We start from the raw sequence: 22,478 nt of genomic DNA, 5'->3' as shown, positions 1-22,478 counted from the left end.
AGCTCCCTAAAAAGCACGAACACGAACACGCAGTGTCGGACGCAAGATTTAATGAGATTGGAAAGCAAAAAAAAAACTTAAATGTGCATTATATATATTAGCCACACTCGCCCTCAACATGCCACTTGTACAAAGAAAACCACGTAGAGAAAGACGAAGAGCTTACCTTTTCGTTGAGAGGCACAAGCACCTAATTAATGTATTCAACTCATTGGCGTGTCTGCTTATGATACGTAAACGTCCAACTTGTGTCCTAATTAAGTATGTGTGTCGGGGCGTATCTTACGTATTTGGGTATGTCCGTGTCCGTATCCCGTGCTTCTAGCTAGCTCCTCTTCAGCATATGACAAAAAGTCAAAAACAACCCCCACTACAATTAAATTTGGTATTTGTCAGTTGTCACACTTTATCACGCACTATGCAACAGAGCAGAAATGGGAATACAGGTATATTACAGAGAACATGAAAGTCCAAATTCCCGGGGACAACAAATCTTCTCCTAAATCCAGCAGCTGAGACCAGTCACACTGTCCAGCCCCACTCCAGAAGATCTGATAGGATAAAAATATTCACTTCCATCTCTCCAATATTATTCTCCCACCCCCCAATATAATCCAATCCCACCCCGTCCTTCACACTCCCATTGACTTTCAGTCCAGTCCGACCCCTATATTTCCGGGTGGGACTCCGCACTGGGTCCAGGGGTACAAACGTCATTTGACATTTAAAAAGAAAGCAGAAATAGAAAATTGGGGGTATATTTGTGTATCTCTGAGCTCCGAAAGCAGAAAGGAACAGAAGGAGAGAGCACGGTGGACGCGTGAGGTGGTGGTGGTGGTGGGGGTTAGGGTTTTTGGTTCGGTGTTGACTCTGGTCAAACTAGTCTCCCACCCTCAGAGATTAAGAAGAAGAAGAATAGAAGAGAGACAGAGAGCAGAACAGAGGCGTAAATAGACCGTGGAATCTCACAACAACAAAAAATTCTCCCGAACAAAAATCTAGGGTTTCGGATACGGTCTATCCACTCCTCTCTTATCCTCTCCCTCTCTCTCTCTCTCTCTCTTGTGGCTCTGCTTCTTCTTATTGATTGGTAATTGGAATCGGATCGCTGTTTTTTATTTTATTTTCGATTCGTGTAATAGTTATAATTCGCTGAGTTTTGAATAGTGTAATAGTTATAATTAGAGAGATATAGATTGAGATACAGTTATATTGGTATAGAGATTGGAGAGGTTTGAGGTTTAGGATGGAATCGGAGGCGGGGAAGAGTACTGCGGAGGGCGGAGAGGCGGTTCGGGCGTCCTACTGGCTGGATGCTTGTGAGGACATTGGTGATTATGTGGATTTTTCGGAGAATTCGGGTGCTCCGGCGGCGGGTGGGAATGGTGCCAATCAGGAGGACGCGGGTGATTTTTTCGGCGGGATCGATCGCATTCTTGATAGTATTAAGAGTGGAGCCGGATTGCCTGAGTCCAAGGGGGATGGGGCGGCGTGCGGGGGTGAGATTGGTAAGAGTGAGGGTCGACATTCTGAGGCTTGTAATGGAGAAGGGAGAGTGGCTGCTGCGGTGGCGGCAGCTAAGCGTGATCACAATGGCTCTAGCAAGTATGAGAGTAATGGGAGGGGGAATTGGGGTGTGAGGGAAAGAGATTGGAGTAGCGAGGAGAGGTGCTCGAAGAGGGTTGCGCTAGATAATGGTAGGAGTGAGAGGTATAGTTCGGGGAGAGTGCAGTATCAGATGAAGGAGAGGAATTCTGGTAGGAAGAGGCCTCGCAGCGGCGATGACATTGATAGGAGGGAAAGGGACAGAGATAGGGACAGGGATAGAGATCGGAGTAGGAGGAGAGAAGGTTATGGTAGTAATAGGAGGGATAGCAGAGATTGTGAAACAAGGGGGTATTGGGAGAGGGATAGGTTGGGGTCAAATGAGCTTGTTTATAGATTAGGAGCTTACAAGCCTCATCAGAAGAAAGAGGCGAAAGTTGCTAATGATAAAACTAATGAAAAGGATGCGAAGAAAGCTGAAGAGCCTAAGAAAGAAAAGCTCCCTGAGGAACAAGCTAGACAGTATCAACTAGATGTTCTTGAACAGGCAAAGAAGAGTAACACGATAGCTTTTCTAGAAACTGGGGCTGGGAAGACACTCATTGCTATTCTCCTCATGCAAAGTGTCTGCAATGATTTGCAAAAGAAGAATAAGAAGATGCTTTCTGTGTTTCTAGTTCCTAAAGTTCCACTAGTTTATCAGGTAACGCTTGCTTAAATTCACAGACTTAGTTTCTGTTTGGTTATCTGTTTTTTCATCCATTTGCAATATCAGTTTTTGGATCAGTGATAACTATCTTGCTCGTCAAATTTCAGCAAGCAGAAGTTATTCGTGAGCGAACTGGTCTCCAAGTGGGCCATTATTGTGGTGAGATGGGCCAAGACTTTTGGGATACACGAAGATGGCAGCATGAGTTTGATACGAAACAGGTATTTACAGTTTTGCTGTTAGAAGTTAGAATATGTATTTGCCCTTATGTTCTTTGATACTTCTGTCATTTTCTATAAGATGTTTGTAATGATTACGTTTCTAGTTAATCCTCCTTTTCTCTTGCTTAAATTAGTTTATTCTGAACTTAGTTCATCTTGGCTGGATTTGTAGTACTTTTGGGAGGGACACAAACTGAAACAACTTTAAACTGACAATGTACAAATTACATAGACAAGGGAACAACAGAAATATTAATTGTCCGTAGCCTTGATCTTTTTGACATAATCTATTAAATTCTGTAGGTTGTTAGAGTATAGTATTTTGGAACTGATGAAATTTTCATAGGTTGATATAATTTGGAATGATAGATGATTACTACTCAGTCCTTGATTATTGCCAATATTTTTTGTTGTAGGTTCTAGTGATGACAGCTCAAATTCTATTGAACATTCTAAGACACAGCATTATAAAAATGGAATCCATTAATCTGTTGATTCTGGATGAGTGCCATCACGCTGTGAAGAAACATCCATACTCTTTAGTGATGTCCGAGTTCTATCATACTACCCCAAAAGAGAAGCGGCCATCTGTATTTGGAATGACTGCTTCTCCTGTTAACTTAAAAGGTAACTTATTCAGTCACTGTCCCCACTGACATTGCGTAGTATGTTTATCTTAGAATCAACTTTTGTTTTCACATGGAAATGAATAAAGTGATCGTATATTGTTGTTGCTTCTGCTTATATTTTATTCAGGTGTTTCCAATCAATTAGATTGTGCAATAAAGATTCGTAATCTTGAAAGTAAACTGGATTCCGTTGTTTGCACCATAAAGGACCGTAAGGACCTTGAAAAGCATGTTCCGATGCCCTCAGAAATTGTTGTGGAGTATGACAAAGCAGCCAGCTTATGGTCCTTTCATGAACAGCTAAAACAAATGGAATTGGAAGTTGAAGAGGCTGCAAAGTCTAGCTCTAGAAGAAGTAAATGGCAGTTTATGGGAGCTAGAGATGCTGGGGCAAAGGAAGAGCTACGCCAAGTGTATGGTGTTTCAGAAAGAACAGAAAGTGATGGTGCTGTTAACCTAATTCAAAAGCTGAGAGCAATCAATTATGCACTTGGTGAACTGGGTCAGTGGTGTGCTTACAAGGTACTGGCTGTTAGAGTTTTTCTTGGTCAGCAGTCTAAAATATGTGAAAAAAGTGCTGATTTATTTCTTTCTAGGTGGCACAATCATTTTTAACAGCTTTACAAAATGATGAGAGAGCAAACTACCAGCTTGATGTCAAGTTTCAAGAAAATTACCTGATCAGAGTCGTATCTCTTTTACAATGTCATCTGTCGGAGGGCGCTGCTTTTGACAAGGAAACGAAACTACCAGATTCTGGGAGTGGCTTTTCTCATGATGAGATGGAGGAAGGAGAGCTACCCGATAGTCATGGTTAGTCAGATTCAGTTATGTTACTCGTTTCCTAATAAAATTGTATCTTGATAGTGGCCAAAAGAGTCATGTTGTTCCAGTTAAATAGTATTTTCCTTAGTTATGAGTTATGACAAGTAGTGACAATTAGATACCATCAAGAAAATTATTTTTCTCCATTGGTTAACGACCGGAATTTAGTCTCTTGTAAAAATTGCTTGGGAAATAATGAGAATAGTAGGATGGAATTTAGATTATGCCCGTACTATTCTAGGGTGAACTGCTGTTCACTACATTGCTCTTAAAGTATCCTTATCATTGACCATCAATAACACATTAGGTTTATAAGGGTCTAGCATTACCGGTAACATGTCTGTCATCAATGTAGCCTATATGTGTCGAGCGTGCTCTTCATCATTAATTCCTTGAACTAAACAGCATTTATGTATTTCTGCCCTGCAGTTGTTTCTGGTGGGGAGCATGTAGATGTGATAATAGGAGCTGCTGTAGCTGATGGGAAGGTGACGCCTAAAGTGCAGTCTCTAATTAAAATTCTTCTCAAGTATCAGCATACAGAAGATTTTCGTGCAATCATCTTTGTGGAGCGAGTAGTCTCTGCTCTAGTCCTTCCTAAGGTTGTATTGCTATTTGATATTGTCTATTAATGATACCGTCTGAAGTTTCTTAGTTTATTAATCTTCCAAGCATGTAGGTCTTTGCTGAGCTTCCATCTCTAGGCTTCATCGAGTGTGCTAGCTTGATTGGCCACAATAATAGTCAGGAAATGCGAAGTAGCCAAATGCAGGACACAATTGCCAAATTCAAGGATGGTCGTGTATGTAGAAACTCCATTTTCCATGAATTATGGATTAATTAAACAAAAGGTAAATTCAGAAAAGAAAGTTGTGTTGCATCTAAACGTTCTCGAATTTCTTTGTAGGTGACTTTGCTAGTTGCAACTAGTGTTGCTGAGGAAGGACTTGATATTCGACAGTGCAATGTTGTTATTCGCTTTGACCTTGCAAAAACTGTTTTGGCATATATTCAGTCTAGGGGCCGTGCTAGAAAACCTGGGTCAGATTATATCTTGATGGTGGAAAGGTACTTGCATTGGGCCCTGTCTACAATTTTTCATACAAATTGGATGAAGTAACTCAATCCTGTTTACTGTTCATCAGGGGAAATCTGACACATGAAGCATTCATGCGGAATGCCAGAAACAGCGAGGAGACTTTACGGAAAGAAGCAATAGAGAGAACCGACCTGAGTGGTTTAAAGGATACTTCAAGGTTAATTTCAGTGGAAACGGCACCAGGTACAGTGTACCAAGTGGAATCAACTGGTGCTCTAGTGAGCTTAAATTCTGCTGTTGGACTAATTCATTTTTACTGCTCTCAGCTTCCAAGTGACAGGTGACCTTCTATCAGATTATTCTTTGCTACGACATTTGATATTGATAAGTTCATAATCATGATTTTGCCATAAATTCATTGATCAGGTACTCGATACTTCATCCTGAGTTTGTTATGGTGAGGCATGACAAGCAAGAAGGCCCAACTGAATATTCATGCAAGCTTCAACTCCCTTGTAATGCACCTTTTGAGATACTTGAAGGCCCTGTGTGCAGTTCAATGCACCTTGCGCAACAGGCTGTTTGTTTGGCTGCCTGTAAGAAACTCCATGAGATGGGAGCATTTACCGACATGCTCTTGCCTGACAGGGGAGCTGGGGAAGAAAAAGAAAAGGTTGACAAGAATGACGACGGAGATCCACTCCCGGGAACTGCTAGGCACAGAGAGTTCTATCCCGAAGGCGTAGCTAATATTCTCCAGGTAAGTTCAACTTGCCATATGCTTCAAAAATATCTAGACTGAAAGTTTTTTGTTCTAAGAATTCATGCTTTATTGTTTGTGGCATATCAGGGAGAATGGATCTTAACTGGAAGAGATCTTGTCAATGAGGCCAAAATGATTCATGTTTACATGTATACTGTGACATGTGTAGACATTGGCTCTTCAAAAGATCCTTTCTTGACTCAAGTTTCAGATTTTGCAGTAATATTAGGCAATGAGCTGGATGCAGAGGTACTTATTTTCATTTGTACTATCATGGAGAAACTGTTAATATATATTTTCCCCTGCTTTTTAAAACTCCATTTTCTTTAATAGGTATTATCGATGTCGATGGATCTATTTGTTGCTCGGACCATGACTACAAAGGCTTCCCTTGTCTTTAGAGGTTCAATTAATATTACTGAAAGTCAGGTTGTTAGTCGAGTACCCTACTTCAGTTCTTTTGATTTAAATGATCTAGTGTTTAAATTTTCAGCTGCTAATCGTTTGTCAATTTTTCAATTTTTTGTTGTGTATAGTTGGAATCCCTTAAAAGTTTCCATGTAAGATTGATGAGTATTGTACTTGATGTCGATGTTGAACCTTCCACCACTCCTTGGGATCCTGCAAAGGCTTATTTATTTGTCCCTGTGGTCAGTGATAAGTTTGGAGATCCTATGAAAGAGATTGATTGGGTTCTGGTTGAAAATATAACTTGTGCGGATGCGTGGAACAATCCCCTTCAAAGAGCTAGGCCTGATGTTTACCTTGGCACAAATGAGCGAACCCTAGGGGGTGACAGAAGGGAGTATGGTTTTGGTAAATTGCGTCATGGCATGGTTTTTGGGCAGAAATCCCATCCAACCTACGGTATCAGGGGAGCTGTGGCACAGTTTGATGTTGTTAAAGCTTCTGGACTGATCCCTGATCGCGATGCCTTTGATATGCAAAAGCATGTGGATCTGCCTCAACGAAAGTTGATGATGGCAGATAGCTGTACCAAAGCCGAAGATTTGGTGGGGAAAATTGTCACAGCTGCTCACTCAGGAAAGAGATTTTATGTTGATTCAATATGCTATGATATGACTGCAGAGAACTCTTTCCCGAGGAAAGAAGGTTATCTTGGTCCATTGGATTACAGCACATATGCCGATTATTACAAGCAAAAGTATGATACATTCCCATCCTACATAGTCTGACTTTTTTCTTTTCTTTGCAGTTTGTCATTCCTTTTTAGATTTAATTGAAATTTGCTTGATTCTAATGGATAGCTACAAATGCACCCCAGCAAATATGCTTGAAGGAAGAGGAAAGCTGAGGCTGTGTTTGGTTTTTAGATTTTCTGAAATTGTTTTCTGTTTAACCAACAAAACGCGTTTCAGAAATATCGTGAATGAAAACATCTATCATGTTCCCTTGTCGGGTGATGATATTTGTTTTATATTTTCCTGAGCCAAACACTGCCTAACCTTATCTGTGAAAGGAAATACTTTGTTATTGTCAGGTGGAAAATATTTGGTTACATTGCTGAATGTTTCAGATATTTTCCAGTGACAATAGCTGTAAATCCTCACAGATGAGAAGCTTTCTTCTTTCTTCTTGCATGATAAAGGGTGCATTTGGCTGCTGGATCTCGTTTGTTATAGGTATGGAGTTCAGTTGATGTATAAGAAACAACCTCTCATAAAAGGACGTGGTGTCTCATATTGTAAGAATCTCCTGTCCCCTCGGTTTGACCACATGGAAGGTATGCTTCTCTTCATATGTTCATCCAAATTAGAAGAATATTGATATTCCCCTTATCTTTTAGCTAATGTAGCTTTTCATGTAGAACTTGAAGGTGAATCTGGAGAGTCTCTGGACAAAACGTACTACGTATTTCTCCCCCCTGAGCTTTGTTTAGTACACCCACTTTCCGGATCACTTGTCCGCGGAGCCCAAAGATTACCCTCAATAATGAAAAGGGTTGAAAGCATGCTGCTAGCGGTTGAACTTAAGGAGATAATAAATTATCCAGTCCCTGCTTCGAAGGTATCAGATCATCTCAAGTTTTGAGTTCAAAGAGTGTACCGAGTGCTATTTAATTGACATTTGATGTGTGGCCGCAGATTTTGGAAGCAGTGACTGCTGCTTCATGCCAGGAGACATTTTGCTATGAAAGAGCTGAGCTTCTGGGTGATGCCTACCTCAAATGGGTTGTCAGTCGATTTCTTTTTCTTAAATACCCCCAGAAGCACGAAGGTCAGCTTACTAGGATGAGACAACAAATGGTGAGTAACATGGTTTTGTATCAGCATGCATTGAAAAAAGGACTTCAATCATATATCCAAGCAGATCGCTTCGCTCCATCTCGGTGGGGGGCTCCTGGGGTGTTGCCTGTTTTCGATGAATATACAAAAGATGAAGAATTATTCTTGTTTGACCAAGATGATGTAAATGGACGAAAGACAGATGACCCGGTAAATGAATTTGAGGATGATGAATTGGAGGATGGCGAGTTGGAGAGCGACTTGAGTTCTTATAGAGTCCTGTCAAGCAAGACACTTGCAGATGTTGTCGAAGCGCTTATTGGTGTTTATTATGTAGAAGGTGGGAAGAATGCCGTTAACCATCTCATGAAATGGGTTGGAATCGATGTAGAGTTTGATACTGATGAGATAGGGAACACAATAAGGTCATCTAATGTTCCCGACAACGTTCTTAGGAGTATCGACTTTGATGCATTAGAGGGTGCTCTGAATTTTAAATTTAGAGACAAGGGCCTCTTGGTGGAAGCCATTAGTCATGCGTCACGACCATCTTCTGGAGTGGCCTGTTATCAGCGGTTGGAGTTTGTGGGTGATGCTGTCTTAGATGATCTTATCACGAAGCACTTGTTCTTCACTTATACAGATCTACCCCCAGGCAGGTTGACCGATCTTAGAGCTGCTGCGGTTAACAATGAAAATTTTGCACGTGTAGCTATAAAACACAATCTCCATCTGCACCTTCGACATGGATCCAGTGCTCTTGAAAGACAGGTTTGCCAGTTTCTTCTAATTTAAGAAAAAAATGAAGATTTTATTATTATTAGTTTATTACTTGGATATGCCCTCCCTAATGCAGTATTTTATTTTTGACATTTCTGTGTACAGATTCATGACTTTGTGAAGGAAGCTGCAAATGAATCAACAAAGCCGGGGTTCAACTCATTTGGTTTGGGAGATTGTAAAGCTCCTAAAGTTCTTGGTGACATTATTGAATCTATTGCTGGTGCCATTTTTCTAGATCGCGGTGGTGATACTGCAATTGTTTGGAAGGTACTAATCCCAGTCAAGATAGCTTACTCAGCCTCTTATATTTTCCATGTTCTTTTTGTAACAAATTGGATTGAACTGATACATGGATCGCTGCCCTTTCAATCTCTTATGTTATAGGTGTTTCAACCTTTGCTTCAACCAATGGTCACCCCAGAGACACTACCAATGCATCCGGTCCGTGAGCTGCAAGAAAGATGCCAGCAACAGGCTGAAGGTCTGGAATACAAAGCCAGTCGAAGTGGCAATTTGGCTACTGTTGAAGTCTTGATTGATGGTGTCAAGGTCGGAGTTGCTCAAAATCCACAAAAGAAGATGGCACAGAAACTGGCTGCCAGAAATGCTCTTGCTGCTTTAAAAGATAAGGAAACAGCTGAAGCAAAGGAGAAGCAGGAGAGGGAGGAAGAAGATAATGGGAAGAAGAGGAAGAAGAATGGTAGCCAGACGTTTACCAGGCAAACTTTAAATGACATATGCTTGCGTAAAAATTGGCCTATGCCATTTTACAGGTAAGTAATTCTGAACACCTCTCTGGTGTTGCTTCTACCTCTAAGAGTCCATGTTATATGAAGGTTATTTGTTATTGAATGTGATATGTTTTCATCTTCAGATGTGTCAATGAGGGTGGTCCAGCACATGCAAAGAAGTTTACCTTTGCTGTACGCGTGAATACCAATGACAGGGGATGGATAGACGAATGTGTAGGAGAGCCTATGCCGAGTGTCAAGAAGGCCAAGGACTCCGCAGCAGTTCTTCTATTGGAATTACTAAACAAATTATACAAGTGATGCAGTTCGTCTGTCTTCATCCTGTAGGCTGTTAATTGCTGTAGTGTTCATTAAATTGATGTAGCAAGTCCAGATGAATTTTCGCGAGACTTTGCTACCATATTCTGTGACAGAAATTTAGATCTTCCTGAGTGTAAGGTTGGCTGAACCTTCCTTTCTTTTTTGAATAGAAACATAGAAATAAAGAAAAAAAATTATTGCACTGCATTCAAAATTGTCTAGATTGAGATCTTATATTTGCATCTTTTATGAGGGGTTTACAAGTTTAGCATACCGACGTGCCCTCTTCAAGTGAAGTAGCTCATCTTATGATGGAAGGTTTTGAGAGAGAATTTTTTGGTGCATAAAATCCTTGGTATTTATACAAAATCACAATCAAACTCTTTTATCTTTCATGGTTTGTAAAATTGTAAGCCATTTGGGCAGAAAGGTAAACCAATTTCAATCAATGAGATCTGAAGTAAAACTCTTGTGGTAAACTACAATGAGCATTAGCATTTTTCAGTGCACGATTTTTACTCCAAGGCTCCAACCAAGGTCAGACTTTGAACTTGTCCCTTCATTTTTGAACCCTCATTGTAACAATGGAGCTATAAGCTCTTAACATGATAAAATACCCTGAATAGTGCTCCAACCAGGTACATAATAAAATTGGAATACCCAATTTGACGATGTATGCTTTTTTCTTGAATGAAAAAAAAATTGAAGTGAACCAACAGTTTCTATTAATTTCCTTTCGCTTAAGATCAACCAAAACCAGAACCAATCATAATCCAAAGTACAAAATTTAAAATTAGGGAATGCTGCTTGAGATCTTCCTCTGCCATCGACAAAATGGCTTATTGTAAGTGGTGGAGTATAGTCTGTATAGGAAAGTTTACCGCCTTAAGGTGTGCAGTATGTACTCGGCATAAAGATCCCTGCACCAGAACATACATGTCAGGAAGGGTGGAATATGGTAAGGAATGCTAGAAGTTGAGAACACCATGGCTAAACAGCTTTTAGTTTTCCAAGAGATATTTACATGGAGTACTGGATAGCTTCAAGAGCAGCTGTGGCAGGCAAAAAAGCGTTAACTGCAACCTCTTTGTTCTCATTTTTCTTATCTAGAAATATGTCAAGAAACCCATTGGGGAATGATGTTCAAGTAAACTTCAAAAATAAATAAAAGCAAAGAAGAAAGAACAATTGTATAATGTGCATCAAGTTTAAGCATAAGATTGCGAAGGATACAGTCTTCAAAGAATCTACGGATTTCAGAAAGGCGGTGAGGGGGTAGGTCATTGAGTTCAGTAAAATGCGTATACTCTGGATCATCAGCACAGACTGCAATGATCTTATCATCCTTCTCCCCCTAGATTAACAGGAGAACAACTCAATTTGTTAAAAATTTATGCACAAAATATGATAGAAAGATGTGGTAGGGGTTAGTTACCCCATTTTGTAGAGAGCTAAGGAATGGTACCTGGTCAATCATAGGCATCACTCCAATGGCTCTTGCTCGTAGAAAGCAACCAGGAAGGACAGGTTCCTGTTAAATTCATTGAATTTGATGATTATTTATGTATTGCTTACATGAAATTACATCCCTTTGGCATTAGGAGTTCCAACATCCATAACCACTTAAAGAGTTGAGTTAACAAGAATCTGTAGGATAAATAGACACAAAATTGTATCGAAGAGAGCACCTGCATGAGGACTAGAACATCAAGTGGATCATTGTCTTCACACAAGGTGCGAGGAATGAAGCCATAGTTATGAGGATAGACCACAGACGAGTACAAAATTCGATCAACCTGAGAATTTAAAAGGAAAAAATCTTGCATCAGATTCTTCTGAAAACAGAAATATGGATTTTAAACTATCTAGGTTCCCCTTTGGTGTCAAACAAATAACTATTTTTTTATACCTTAATTAATCCCGTCTTCTTGTCAAGTTCATATTTGACTTTGCTTCCCTTTGTAATCTCAACAACCTGAACCATTAATTTCAACGAAAGGATCAATGAGTTCCTCAAGAACAGAAAACCTCAGTTTATGCTGGTTACTTGACAAAAAAGTTACAGTGAGATGCATACCACATTGAAAATATGTGGAGCTGTAGGACCTGCAGACAAGAGTTTTCAACATGATTAGATACTCTCTTCCATTTTGAGTTTTTCATAGATGAAAAGAAATCGAAAGATTATAGGTACCGATTTCAAGGTCGTGCCAAGGATGTGCAGCAACCGATCTCCTTGACAAAGATGAAAGAATCCTCTCATTTAACTTGGGAGTTGGTTTACGTGGTATTTCATCAACCTCCTCAGAAGTCATCTCTAACCATCGGCAGGTAAAAATAGTTCAAAGTAAAAAAAATTCAGATGTAAGCTAAATCAAATGAATGCAAAGATGAAATAGATCTGTGTTTGTCCTCAAACTATAGAATAGATAATTGATATCATAGGCTGCCATAAGTAACAGATGAAAACAATTAGCAAAAATGTAGTCATATAGTTCAATTAGCAATCAGATGATGGTTACTGCACTACTGCCAAATTTACCAATCTAGTTATTGTAATTCAAAAAGAGAGATCAAGATTTGAGCTGGTACATGTAAATGGTTGATAAGGAAGGCTATGACCACAGATGAAAATCCCCTGAACCAATTTACAAGGTATGACAAATAAGCTATAGATGGTGATGAAGACATTCCATTCATGATTGGCATTCATATCTTTCTATATATAAACCAAACAAGCCTATCTATTCCAACAACCCAGAAAAGACAAGATCGTCATTAACAAGATTCAGTGATTCACATATGGAAAACGTGGATTAAAACATGTACCCAAAAATAGAAGACTCAAACTTTTGAAAAAGAACAGAAAGTTTGGAACTTTGACAAAGAATGAGTTGAAACACACAAACCTTGGTGTTGTTTGGGGCTTGCTGAGAACTTGGGGAGCTAGAAAACAAGAAGGGAAAATGGAGGAGCACATAAAATTTATACTAGGTGAGAAGTGAAAGGGGGAGAGAGAGAGGTGGAGGATGTGGGTTTGGTCAAAACTTAGAGGCAGTGCCACGTGGCCGCCTGAGAGAGAAGGTAGCTGCATATGAAACTGACCCCCTTGAAAGATGGTATCTTTTATAGGAAAGACCAGTGTAGAAGAGGTGGATCTAACGTGGATTGACAATGCCGATTGAATCATTGCAACAAAGTCTCCATCGATCAATATTATAACTAGGCCACTACTTTTGCACCATTTCTGTCTGATTCTGATGGATTTGGCCCAACATATATGCTCAATCCTATTGCTTTTAAGATAGCCATTAGGGTGTAGTAAATTCATGTATCGATCCACTAGAAATGGTATGAATGTATTGATTGATGATTGTATTAACACATTACACTTCTTTATATAGGCTAATTCTAGCACTATTCTACCTACTAATTTCCACTAATTCACACCAACTATTCCACTAATTTCCACTAACTCCAACCACTAAACTCCACTAACTCCAACACTCCCCCTCAAGTTGGTGCATACATATCAACCATGCCCAACTTGCTAAGTGAATCATAAAATGCCTTTTTAGACACTCCTTTTGTGAGCATATCGGCAAGTTGCTCTTCTGTAGAAACAAAAGGAAAACTGATGATCTTCGCGTCTAGCTTCTCCTTTATAAAATGACGATCAACCTCCACATGTTTCGTACGATCATGTTGCACCGGATTATGGGAGATATCAATGGCTGCCTTGTTGTCACAGTACAGCTGCATAGCACATTCAGGCTTAATACCCAAATCTTGTAGCAAACTTCTAAGCCATAACAATTCGCACACTCCCTGAGCCATACCTCTGTATTCTGCTTCAGCACTAGATCGTGCTACCACATTTTGTTTCTTACTCTTCCATGTAACAAGATTACCTCCAACAAAGGTAAAGTACCCTGATGTGGATCTTCGATCTGTAATATTTCCAGCCCAGTCTGCATCTGTGAAGCCACAAATCTCGAGGCTATTGTTGTGATTAGAAAACATTACTCCTCTCCCTGGAGCTGACTTCAAGTACCTTAAAATCCTCACAACAGCATCCATGTGATCCACACTCGGATTATGCATAAACTGACTCACTATACTTACTGCATACGCAACATCTGGTCTGGTATGTGACAAATAAATCAGGCGTCCAACTAGCCTCTGATAACGAGTTTTGTCAGTGGGCACTTGATCTGGGTACTCTGCTAACCGATGGTTTTGCTCAATAGGAGTATCAATTGGAGTGCAATCTAACATACCTGTCTCTGTTAGTAGATCAAGGATGTACTTCCTCTGACACAGATAGATACCATCACTTCCCCGGGCTACCTCAATTCCTAAGAAGTACTTGAGTGTACCTAGGTCCTTCATTTCAAACTCTGTGGCAAGCTGTTTTTGTAATCTGTCCACCTCAATAGTATCATTACCAGTAACTACCATATCGTCAACATATATGATTAGAGCTGTTACCTTCTCTTGTTGGTGTTTGAGAAACAATGTGTGGTCTGAATTACTCTGTATGTAGCCAATTTTCTTCATGAATTGTGAGAATCTTCCAAACCAAGCACGCGGTGACTGTTTAAGACCATACAAAGACTTTCTTAATCTGCATACAGAGTTACTTGGAGAAGTGACCACATATCCAGGTGGAAGATCCATGTATACTTCCTCCGTTAGTTCTCCATGAAGGAATGCATTCTTAACATCAAACTGCCTAAGTGGCCAGTTGAAGTTAGCAGCGATAGAGAGCAATACCCGGATAGTGTTTATCTTTGCAACAGGTGCAAATGTCTCATCATAGTCTATGCCATATGTCTGGGTGAACCCCTTTGCTACTAGGCGTGCTTTATACCGGCTTACTGACCCATCTGGATTGTGCTTCACTGTAAACACCCATCGACATCCTACAGTCTTCTTGCCATATGGTGGAGGTACAAGCTCCCAAGTATTGTTCTTTTGTAATGCTTCCATCTCTTCCTCCATTGCTTTCCTCCATTTTGGATCTCCCAATGCATCCTGCACTTTGTTAGGTACTGATACAGTAGATATTTGATTCACGAATGACTCATATGACTTAGATAATCTTTTGGTAGATATAAAATTGGCCACCGGATACTTGGCTTTAGTCTGAAGGGTAGGTTCATATTTTTTTGTGGGTTGACCTCGAGTAGACCTATTTGGCAAAACATATTGTCTACTATTAGCCTCAATAGAATGACTAACCTCAGATGAGTGATCTTCTGTACCAGGAGAGCTTTGGTCAGGGGTATAAACAGTAGTATGGGATACATGTGGGGCAGTTGTGTTGTCAGCTTCTAATGCCTGAATCTCTTGAGTGACGACCTCTGGTGGTGCCTGTGTGGCTGACACCTTGGTAATCTCAACGGAACTTGTTACCATATTGACTGGCTCATTTGTCTCCCCCTCTCCATGATACAACTCTTCAAAATAGGAATTCCCCTCCTGAAGAGCAGTATCAGAAGAGGAAAAGTAACTCATGTCCTCAAAAAAGGTAACATCCATAGTGACATAGTACTTTCGAGTAGGAGGATGATAGCACCGGTACCCTTTCTGATGGCCTCCGTACCCAACAAACACACATTTAACTGCCCGGGCATCCAACTTAGAACGCTGATGTTGTGGAAGATGAACAAAAGCGACACAACCGAAAACACGAGCAGGAAGATTATGAAAAGAAGGTAATGAGACATGAGATGCAAGCACCTCATAGGGAACTTTCCCTTGAAGAACACGAGATGGAAGACGATTAATGAGGTGGGCGGAAGTAATGACAGCATCACCCCAAAGGTATTTAGGCATGTGGGCACTAAAAAGAATACATCGAGCCATATCAAGTAAATGACGATTTTTCCTTTCAGAAACCCCATTTTGCTCAGGTGTGTAAGGACACGTTGTTTGATGAACAATTCCGTGTGTGTTAAAGAACTCCTGAAAGACATGATTCACATATTCTCCCCCATTATCAGAACGAAGAACTCGAATGGTGGCATTATATTGGGTTCGGACAGAGGCATGGAAGGTACGAAAAGCTGAAAAAACCTCATCTTTATTTTTAAGAAGAATAATCCATGAAAGACGTGTGCACTCATCAATGAAAGACACAAAATAACGCATTCCTGATATAGTTGACTCTTTAGAGGGTCCCCAAACATCAGAATGAATTAATTCAAAAGGAAGAAAACTTTTAGGAGAAGTACTAGGGGAATAAGTAGATCGATGACTCTTGCCCAAAACACAGGTCTCACAACATAACAGAGACTCGTTCACACTAATAAACAAAGAAGGCATGGATGTTTTCATAACACTAAAAGATGGATGCCCTAAGCGACGATGCCATAACCAAACTTCACTTAGCTTGTCAGAAGTGGAGAGTAAAGCGGTCCGAGACTGGCCCCCTGGTTTTTCCCCAGCGTATGTCAGATCCAGATGAAACAACCGGCCCCTCAGATACCCCCGACCAATTACCCGTCCGGTGAGAAGATCCTGAAATATCACATACATAGGAAAAAAGGTCACAGAGCACTGGGCGTCAGCGTTCAATTGGGGAACAGATATCAAATGATGTGATAAAGCGGGGACATAGAGTACATTATGAAGTTCTATGGTGGGAGTAATACGAACGGACCCTGTCCCTAATACCGGGAATGCCTCACCATTAGCATTAGTAACATGGGGTACAGGTGGAGGGGACAATACGGTAAAATAAGATTTTTCATAAGTCATATGATCAGATGCACCAGAATCAATAATCCATGTATCAAAACTAACAGAGTGAGAAATATTGAATGCCATACCAATTTGACCACGACCAACGATGGAGGCCGTAGGTGCTCCTCCAGTAGTATGATGATCATGCCCAACCACACCATAGATATCTGGTTCAGGAACTAATTGAAGAGCGGCCTTTGGCTGTGGACGATGATTAAGCCGTTTAGGCCGAAGGTGTGGATACAATTTCCAACAGGTCGCACGAGCATGGTTGGTATCATGACAAAAGGAGCAAGGAGGGCGGGGCTGATTCCCGAAGCCTGGTGGTGGTCCTTGTCGATGAAAGGGAGCAGAGGTGGCTTGCAGAAGGGGTGGTGCTGGAGAACGAGCATGAACAGTGAGACTGGAAACGACAGCCGGAGCCTGAGGAATACTCTCCTGCTGAGACTCATCCTTTCGAATATAGGTGAAAGCTGTGAGTAGGCTAGGTGGTTCGGTCATTCGGAGCAGTTCGCCTTTCGCACTAGTATGTTTGGCATCAAGACCTTTTAGAAAATGGTGAACTCGTTCAAGCTCCTTCTCCTTTTGGTACCAAACAATATCCTCTTGATTTGTAATCATGCAAGGTCGTTTCACATCAATCTCAGCCCAAATATTCTTCAGTTTGGTGAAATAGTGCGCCACCGGTTGCCCATCCTGGTGAATGGCTAAAGCTGTGCACATTAACTCATGAACCTGTATGAAATCAGAGTCATTAGTATATAAGCCGGCTAGTGTCTCCCATATGGCCTGTGCAGTGGGACAAGCCTCCACCAGATCAATTATCTCATCATTCATAGCTTTCCACAAGACAGACATGACAAGACCATCGTCATCATCCCATTTAGTGTAGGCAACAATATCCGTAGGACTAGGAGCCTTAGTGACGCCGGTGACATGTCCCATTTTATGCATGCCGCGAAGATGAGCAGTCATGAGTCGCTTCCATTTACGGAAATTGGTGCCGTTTAGTTTGGCGCCCCCAAATGAACCACTGTCAGAACCCTTCACAGATACTTCGAATGTCGGAATATCAGAGGTCTGAGAACCATCAGCTTCGTGTCCAGAACCCATGGAAAAGGAAAAAGTGTAGATGAGGCAAAGAATAGAGAAGAATCTGCCGCCGGTGCACTGGAACTGTCGGTGAAGATGCACTGATGGGTCGGGTCAGGAGAACCGGGTCGGGTCAGGCGAACCGGGTCGGGTCAGGCGAACCGGGTCGGGTCAAGCGAACCGGGTCGGAGTGAACTGGGCTGGGCCGGGTCGGACAAAGCTGGTCTGGGCCGGGTCGCACTTAACTGTGCTGGGTTGGGCTAAAAACCGGGTCGAATACCCAAGAATCCTCGGGGAGGAGGATCAGCGAGGCTGTGATCGGCGACGTCCGGCGAGGAGCTGCGACGTCTGGCGTGGAGCGGCGACGTCCGGCGAGGAGCTGCGACGTCTGGCGTGGAGCGGCGATGTCCGGCGGGAGCAGGAGCGAGACAGCAGCAGCGGCAAGAGTGAGACAGCAGCAGCGGCAGCTCCGGGAAGGCAGGCGGCGACGTTGGGAAGGCAGCGGTGCCGGAGCAGCAGGCGGCGACGTCGGGAAGGCAACGGCGATGTCAGAGAGGGCCGGAGAGCAGCGGTGAGGCAATGACGCAGCGGAGGTGATAACCGGCCGGAAAAAGAAGGATAAAAACGGGAAGAAAAAACAGGAGAAAAACAGAGCACAAAGAGGCTCTGATACCAACTAGAAATGGTATGAATGTATTGATTGATGATTGTATTAACACATTACACTTCTTTATATAGGCTAATTCTAGCACTATTCTACCTACTAATTTCCACTAATTCACACCAACTATTCCACTAATTTCCACTAACTCCAACCACTAAACTCCACTAACTCCAACAGATCCATTGATGTGTCGGTAAATCACATACGATGATCCAAAATCTAAGTCATATGAAGATTACTGGTTCGAGACTAATCTAAGCCAGTTTACAGATAAGTAATCCAAAATCAGTGTCGTTAAATTTAGTTTGGTCGGTTAACCAGTGTTTTCATAAGTTATTGACATATTTGCGCTTTTAGTGTCTACATTTTTGACTCATTCATTAACAACTTCCGTCTTTGATGTGTCTGTGCTACATATATGATTCTTGAGTCTTGAGAAATTACTTGCAGCAGAGTTTGAGGTTAAGCGTCCAAGGGACTCAATAGCTAGTACTTCTTCTCATAGAACCTTCAGGTTCGATATAATATCAAGTTCAACTTCCAATTCTAGCTGTGATCTTACTTTTTGATATTGAGATACTGTTGGAAGTAAAACTTAGGCATGTTGATGTTATTGTTACACTGAGCAGCCAACATTGATCACTATCCATGCCTTGGTTTTACTTTCAACAAGTTGTCATATATATTTAGCTTCAGATACTGATTTTGCGTGTCTGCTATCTGAAGTATTTAAAATGTTATTCAGTTGAACAATAGGAGAAAATGTAATCAGTTTCCGTTTATCAACATTATATGTTAAACGTAATTTAGCCATTCTGAATGACCTAGGATTATGACAAGCTCATTAAAGCATTGAATTCTAAAACAAAATTATTGGACTTCAGACTATTTCAAACCAGATATATACCTGCACTCCTGACTCTCATTGTTCACATTGATTTGATAATTGAATTTTTTTTCTGCCCTTTTCTGTTTATTTATGTCTGTCATTGAAATTTCTTGCAATTAACAGTTTCTACATTTGTGAAAAAAGTCATCATGTTCAAATAATACTGGAAATTTTCCATGTTTAATCTCTAATGTCTGTAAACAAACAAATAACAAATACTAAAAGTGATTTATATAACAAATACTGTCGGTAAATCACATATGATGATCCAAAATCTAAGTCATATGAACATTACTGGTTCGAGACTAATCTAAGCCAGTTTACAGATAAGTAATCCAAAATCAGTGTCGTTTAATTTAGTTTGGTCGGTTAACCAGTGTTTTCATAAGTTATTGACATATTTGCGCTTTTAGTGTCTACATTTTTGACTCATTCATTAACAACTTCCGTCTTTGATGTGTCTGTGCTACATATATGATTCTTGAGTCTTGAGAAATTACTTGCAGCAGAGTTTGAGGTTAAGCGTCCAAGGGACTCAATAGCTAGTACTTCTTCTCATAGAACCTTCAGGTTCGATATAATATCAAGTTCAACTTCCAATTCTAGCTGTGATCTTACTTTTTGATATTGAGATACTGTTGGAAGTAAAACTTAGGCATGTTGATGTTATTGTTACACTGAGCAGCCAACATTGATCACTATCCATGCCTTGGTTTTACTTTCAACAAGTTGTCATATATATTTAGCTTCAGATACTGATTTTGCGTGTCTGCTATCTGAAGTATTTAAAATGTTATTCAGTTGAACAATAGGAGAAAATGTAATCAGTTTCCGTTTATCAACATTATATGTTAAACGTAATTTAGCCATTCTGAATGACCTAGGATTATGACAAGCTCATTAAAGCATTGAATTCTAAAACAAAATTATTGGACTTCAGACTATTTCAAACCAGATATATACCTGCATTCCTGACTCTCATTGTTCACATTGATTTGATAATTGAATTTTTTTTCTGCCCTTTTCTGTTTATTTATGTCTGTCATTGAAATTTCTTGCAATTAACAGTTTCTACATTTGTGAAAAAAGTCATCATGTTCAAATAATACTGGAAATTTTCCATGTTTAATCTCTAATGTCTGTAAACAAACAAATAACAAATACTAAAAGTGATTTATAAAAATCTGTATTGCTTTAACTAGCAAGATTGTGAATGATAACAGATTCCAGTCTGAACATCTGATGATCACCAACATTTTCTAGTATTCATTTTACTTGATGAACCATACAAGTATCAATCATTAATCCGAAGTACAAAAAGCTAGTACAACTTGAAGTTCTGTGAGGACTCCTCCGCAATCATCATCAATGAAATGACTTATTGTAATGGGTGGAGTATTGTAGCCTATATATATGTTTACCGCCTTAAGGTGAGCATTATGTACTCGGCATAAAGATCCCTGCACCGGAAAATACAAGTTGATCAGAAGAGTGTTATATGGTGTTCTAACAACCAGTTAAGTTGCTGGTGATCGAGTCAAGAGCAACTTTTTGTGCTGTAATATAGACTTGCATCGAATACTGAATAGCTTCTGCGGCAGTTGTGCAAGGCAAAAAGTCGTCCACTGCAACTTCTTTGTGTTCATTCTTCTTGTCTATGAAATATGTTAAGCAAAACTATGCATTGATCCTTATATATATAGTAAATAAGCCTAAGAAAATAAACGTGTAAGGGATACAGTCTTCAAAGAAGCGACGAATCTCAGTGAGGCGATGAGGAGGAAGCTCTTTAATGTCACTGTAATGATTATAGGCCGGATCATCAGCACATACTGCAATGATCTTATCATCTTTTTCTCCCTAGATTACAAAACACAAATCCAGTTAAACAAGTCAATAAGGTAGAAAAATTTTAAGACATACAGTTCAGATAGGAAAATCAAACTTCACTTAATTTGCTCTAGGAAGAGTAGTACCTGGTCAATCATGGGCATTAGTCCAATGGCTTTGGCACGCAAAAATGAACCCGGAATTACAGGTTCCTGTTTCATGCATTGATATATATAAGTATTTATGTCATATAGATTTGGAATGTCAACTATTTCTTTCAAGGAATATATAAAAAGCATTTGATACTGCAAACGTTATGCTTAACTCCAACATGGTGATATGAGAACCAAAGAAAACACCTGCATGAGAACTAAAACATCCAGTGGATCATTGTCTTCACACAAGGTGCGAGGAATGAAACCATAGTTATGAGGATAGACCACCGAGGAGTACAAAATCCGATCAACCTGAGAATATATTCAAGGAATTGTAAGATTGCAGCCTATGACTGTATGCTTGATCTCAGAAGGCCATGCATTATTTTATTACACCTTAATTAGTCCTGTCTTCTTGTCAAGTTCATACTTGACTTTGCTTCCCTGTGATATCTCAACAACCTGAAGCCATCGCAAGAAATATATGATCATAAAATTCTTGTGCTAATAATGTGTTTTGAAGATCAAGGCCACATTTTATCAGTTTCGTATAGGGACAAAATTTGACTCAATAGTGTGTCGCTACTTGATGAAGTTGGAGCAAGTATTACGTACGACATTGAAAATCTGGGGAGCTGATGGTCCTGCACACAAGATTATTTGACAAACTGATTAGTTTCTTACTGTTTACACGCACATATTAAAAGTACAAAAGCTATAATATGAGCTCATAGAATATTAGGCTAGCTAGGTACCGATTTCAAGATCATGCCAAGGATGTGCAGCAACCGATTTCCTTGACAGAGATGAAAGAATTCTCTCATTTAATTTTGGAGTTGGCTTTTTTTCTTCAGTCATCTATAACTTTATGCAGTTAATAGTTGAAAGTAATTAAGAAAAAGAAAAAAAGAAGCTGATACCAGATGCATCACAGTAAAACATTCAAAAAAGAAACAGAATACTGAAGGACTCCATTTTTAGCAAAACAAATGTGCAAGAGATGATGAAAAATACTTAATCATAATCTGCTACTTAGTGATGTTCAACATGCATTCTTCCTCTTATTTTTAAATCACCTCGCAAATCAATGTAAGTCACATAAGTGGTTCAAAAGTTTCAGACAAAAATAGCTCGAAAACTAGTTATGCAACTGCTAGCCCCAAATCGCAAGAGTCTATTTGATCATACACACCTTGTTGGCTAGAGCTGTCTGGGAGTTGAGATAGAATTCTAAAAGGGAGGAAACCAACAGTAAGTGCCAAGGCTTGCACTATTTGGATGAAAAT

The 22,478-nt window shown here is 40.1% G+C and overlaps 3 protein-coding genes across 5 annotated transcripts; 1 reads left to right on the top strand and 2 right to left on the bottom strand.

Moving 5' to 3' along the window:
- The first annotated feature begins 809 nt into the window (after window positions 1-809).
- Window positions 810-10,019, top strand: LOC126801749 (endoribonuclease Dicer homolog 1). Of its 2 annotated transcripts, XM_050529199.1 has the most exons (20): window positions 810-1,090; window positions 1,222-2,248; window positions 2,362-2,475; window positions 2,892-3,102; window positions 3,232-3,626; window positions 3,701-3,917; window positions 4,359-4,531; window positions 4,609-4,731; window positions 4,837-4,997; window positions 5,075-5,308; window positions 5,395-5,728; window positions 5,819-5,980; window positions 6,065-6,160; window positions 6,268-6,896; window positions 7,375-7,475; window positions 7,560-7,759; window positions 7,837-8,748; window positions 8,863-9,027; window positions 9,145-9,533; window positions 9,635-10,019. In XM_050529199.1, the coding sequence occupies exons 2-20, from the start codon at window positions 1,247-1,249 to the stop codon at window positions 9,810-9,812; spliced, it is 5,796 nt and encodes a 1,931-aa protein (XP_050385156.1). In that variant the 5' UTR covers window positions 810-1,090; window positions 1,222-1,246; the 3' UTR covers window positions 9,813-10,019. The 2 variants fall into 2 exon arrangements, with proteins under 2 accessions (XP_050385156.1, XP_050385155.1); XM_050529198.1 differs by lacking the exon at window positions 810-1,090 and having other exon boundaries at window positions 1,133-2,248.
- A 480-nt stretch (window positions 10,020-10,499) lies between these two features.
- On the bottom strand, window positions 10,500-12,742 carry LOC126804171 (soluble inorganic pyrophosphatase 1). Of its 2 annotated transcripts, none has more exons than XM_050531948.1 (9): window positions 12,722-12,742; window positions 12,007-12,129; window positions 11,890-11,918; window positions 11,722-11,787; window positions 11,501-11,608; window positions 11,278-11,343; window positions 11,046-11,166; window positions 10,837-10,918; window positions 10,500-10,732 (listed from the first exon to the last, which is right to left on the bottom strand). In XM_050531948.1, the coding sequence occupies exons 2-9, from the start codon at window positions 12,125-12,127 to the stop codon at window positions 10,690-10,692; spliced, it is 636 nt and encodes a 211-aa protein (XP_050387905.1). In that variant the 5' UTR covers window positions 12,128-12,129; window positions 12,722-12,742; the 3' UTR covers window positions 10,500-10,689. The 2 variants fall into 2 exon arrangements, with proteins under 2 accessions (XP_050387905.1, XP_050387906.1); XM_050531949.1 differs by lacking the exon at window positions 12,722-12,742 and adding an exon at window positions 12,405-12,597.
- Window positions 12,743-20,624: 7,882 nt separating this feature from the next.
- Window positions 20,625-22,050, bottom strand: LOC126803393 (soluble inorganic pyrophosphatase 1-like). Its single transcript, XM_050531202.1, has 8 exons — window positions 21,948-22,050; window positions 21,808-21,836; window positions 21,589-21,654; window positions 21,397-21,504; window positions 21,184-21,249; window positions 20,947-21,067; window positions 20,781-20,862; window positions 20,625-20,667 (listed from the first exon to the last, which is right to left on the bottom strand). Exons 1-8 carry the CDS (start codon window positions 22,048-22,050, stop codon window positions 20,625-20,627), a joined length of 618 nt encoding a protein of 205 aa, XP_050387159.1.
- Between the last annotated feature and the right edge of the window lie 428 nt (window positions 22,051-22,478).

The sequence above is a fragment of the Argentina anserina genome, chromosome 7 (genome assembly GCF_933775445.1).
Source record: "Argentina anserina chromosome 7, drPotAnse1.1, whole genome shotgun sequence".
Lineage (NCBI taxonomy): Eukaryota > Viridiplantae > Streptophyta > Magnoliopsida > Rosales > Rosaceae > Argentina > Argentina anserina.
Note: the sequence above shows the minus strand (reverse complement) of the source record. Positions and strands in the feature narration are given on the sequence as shown.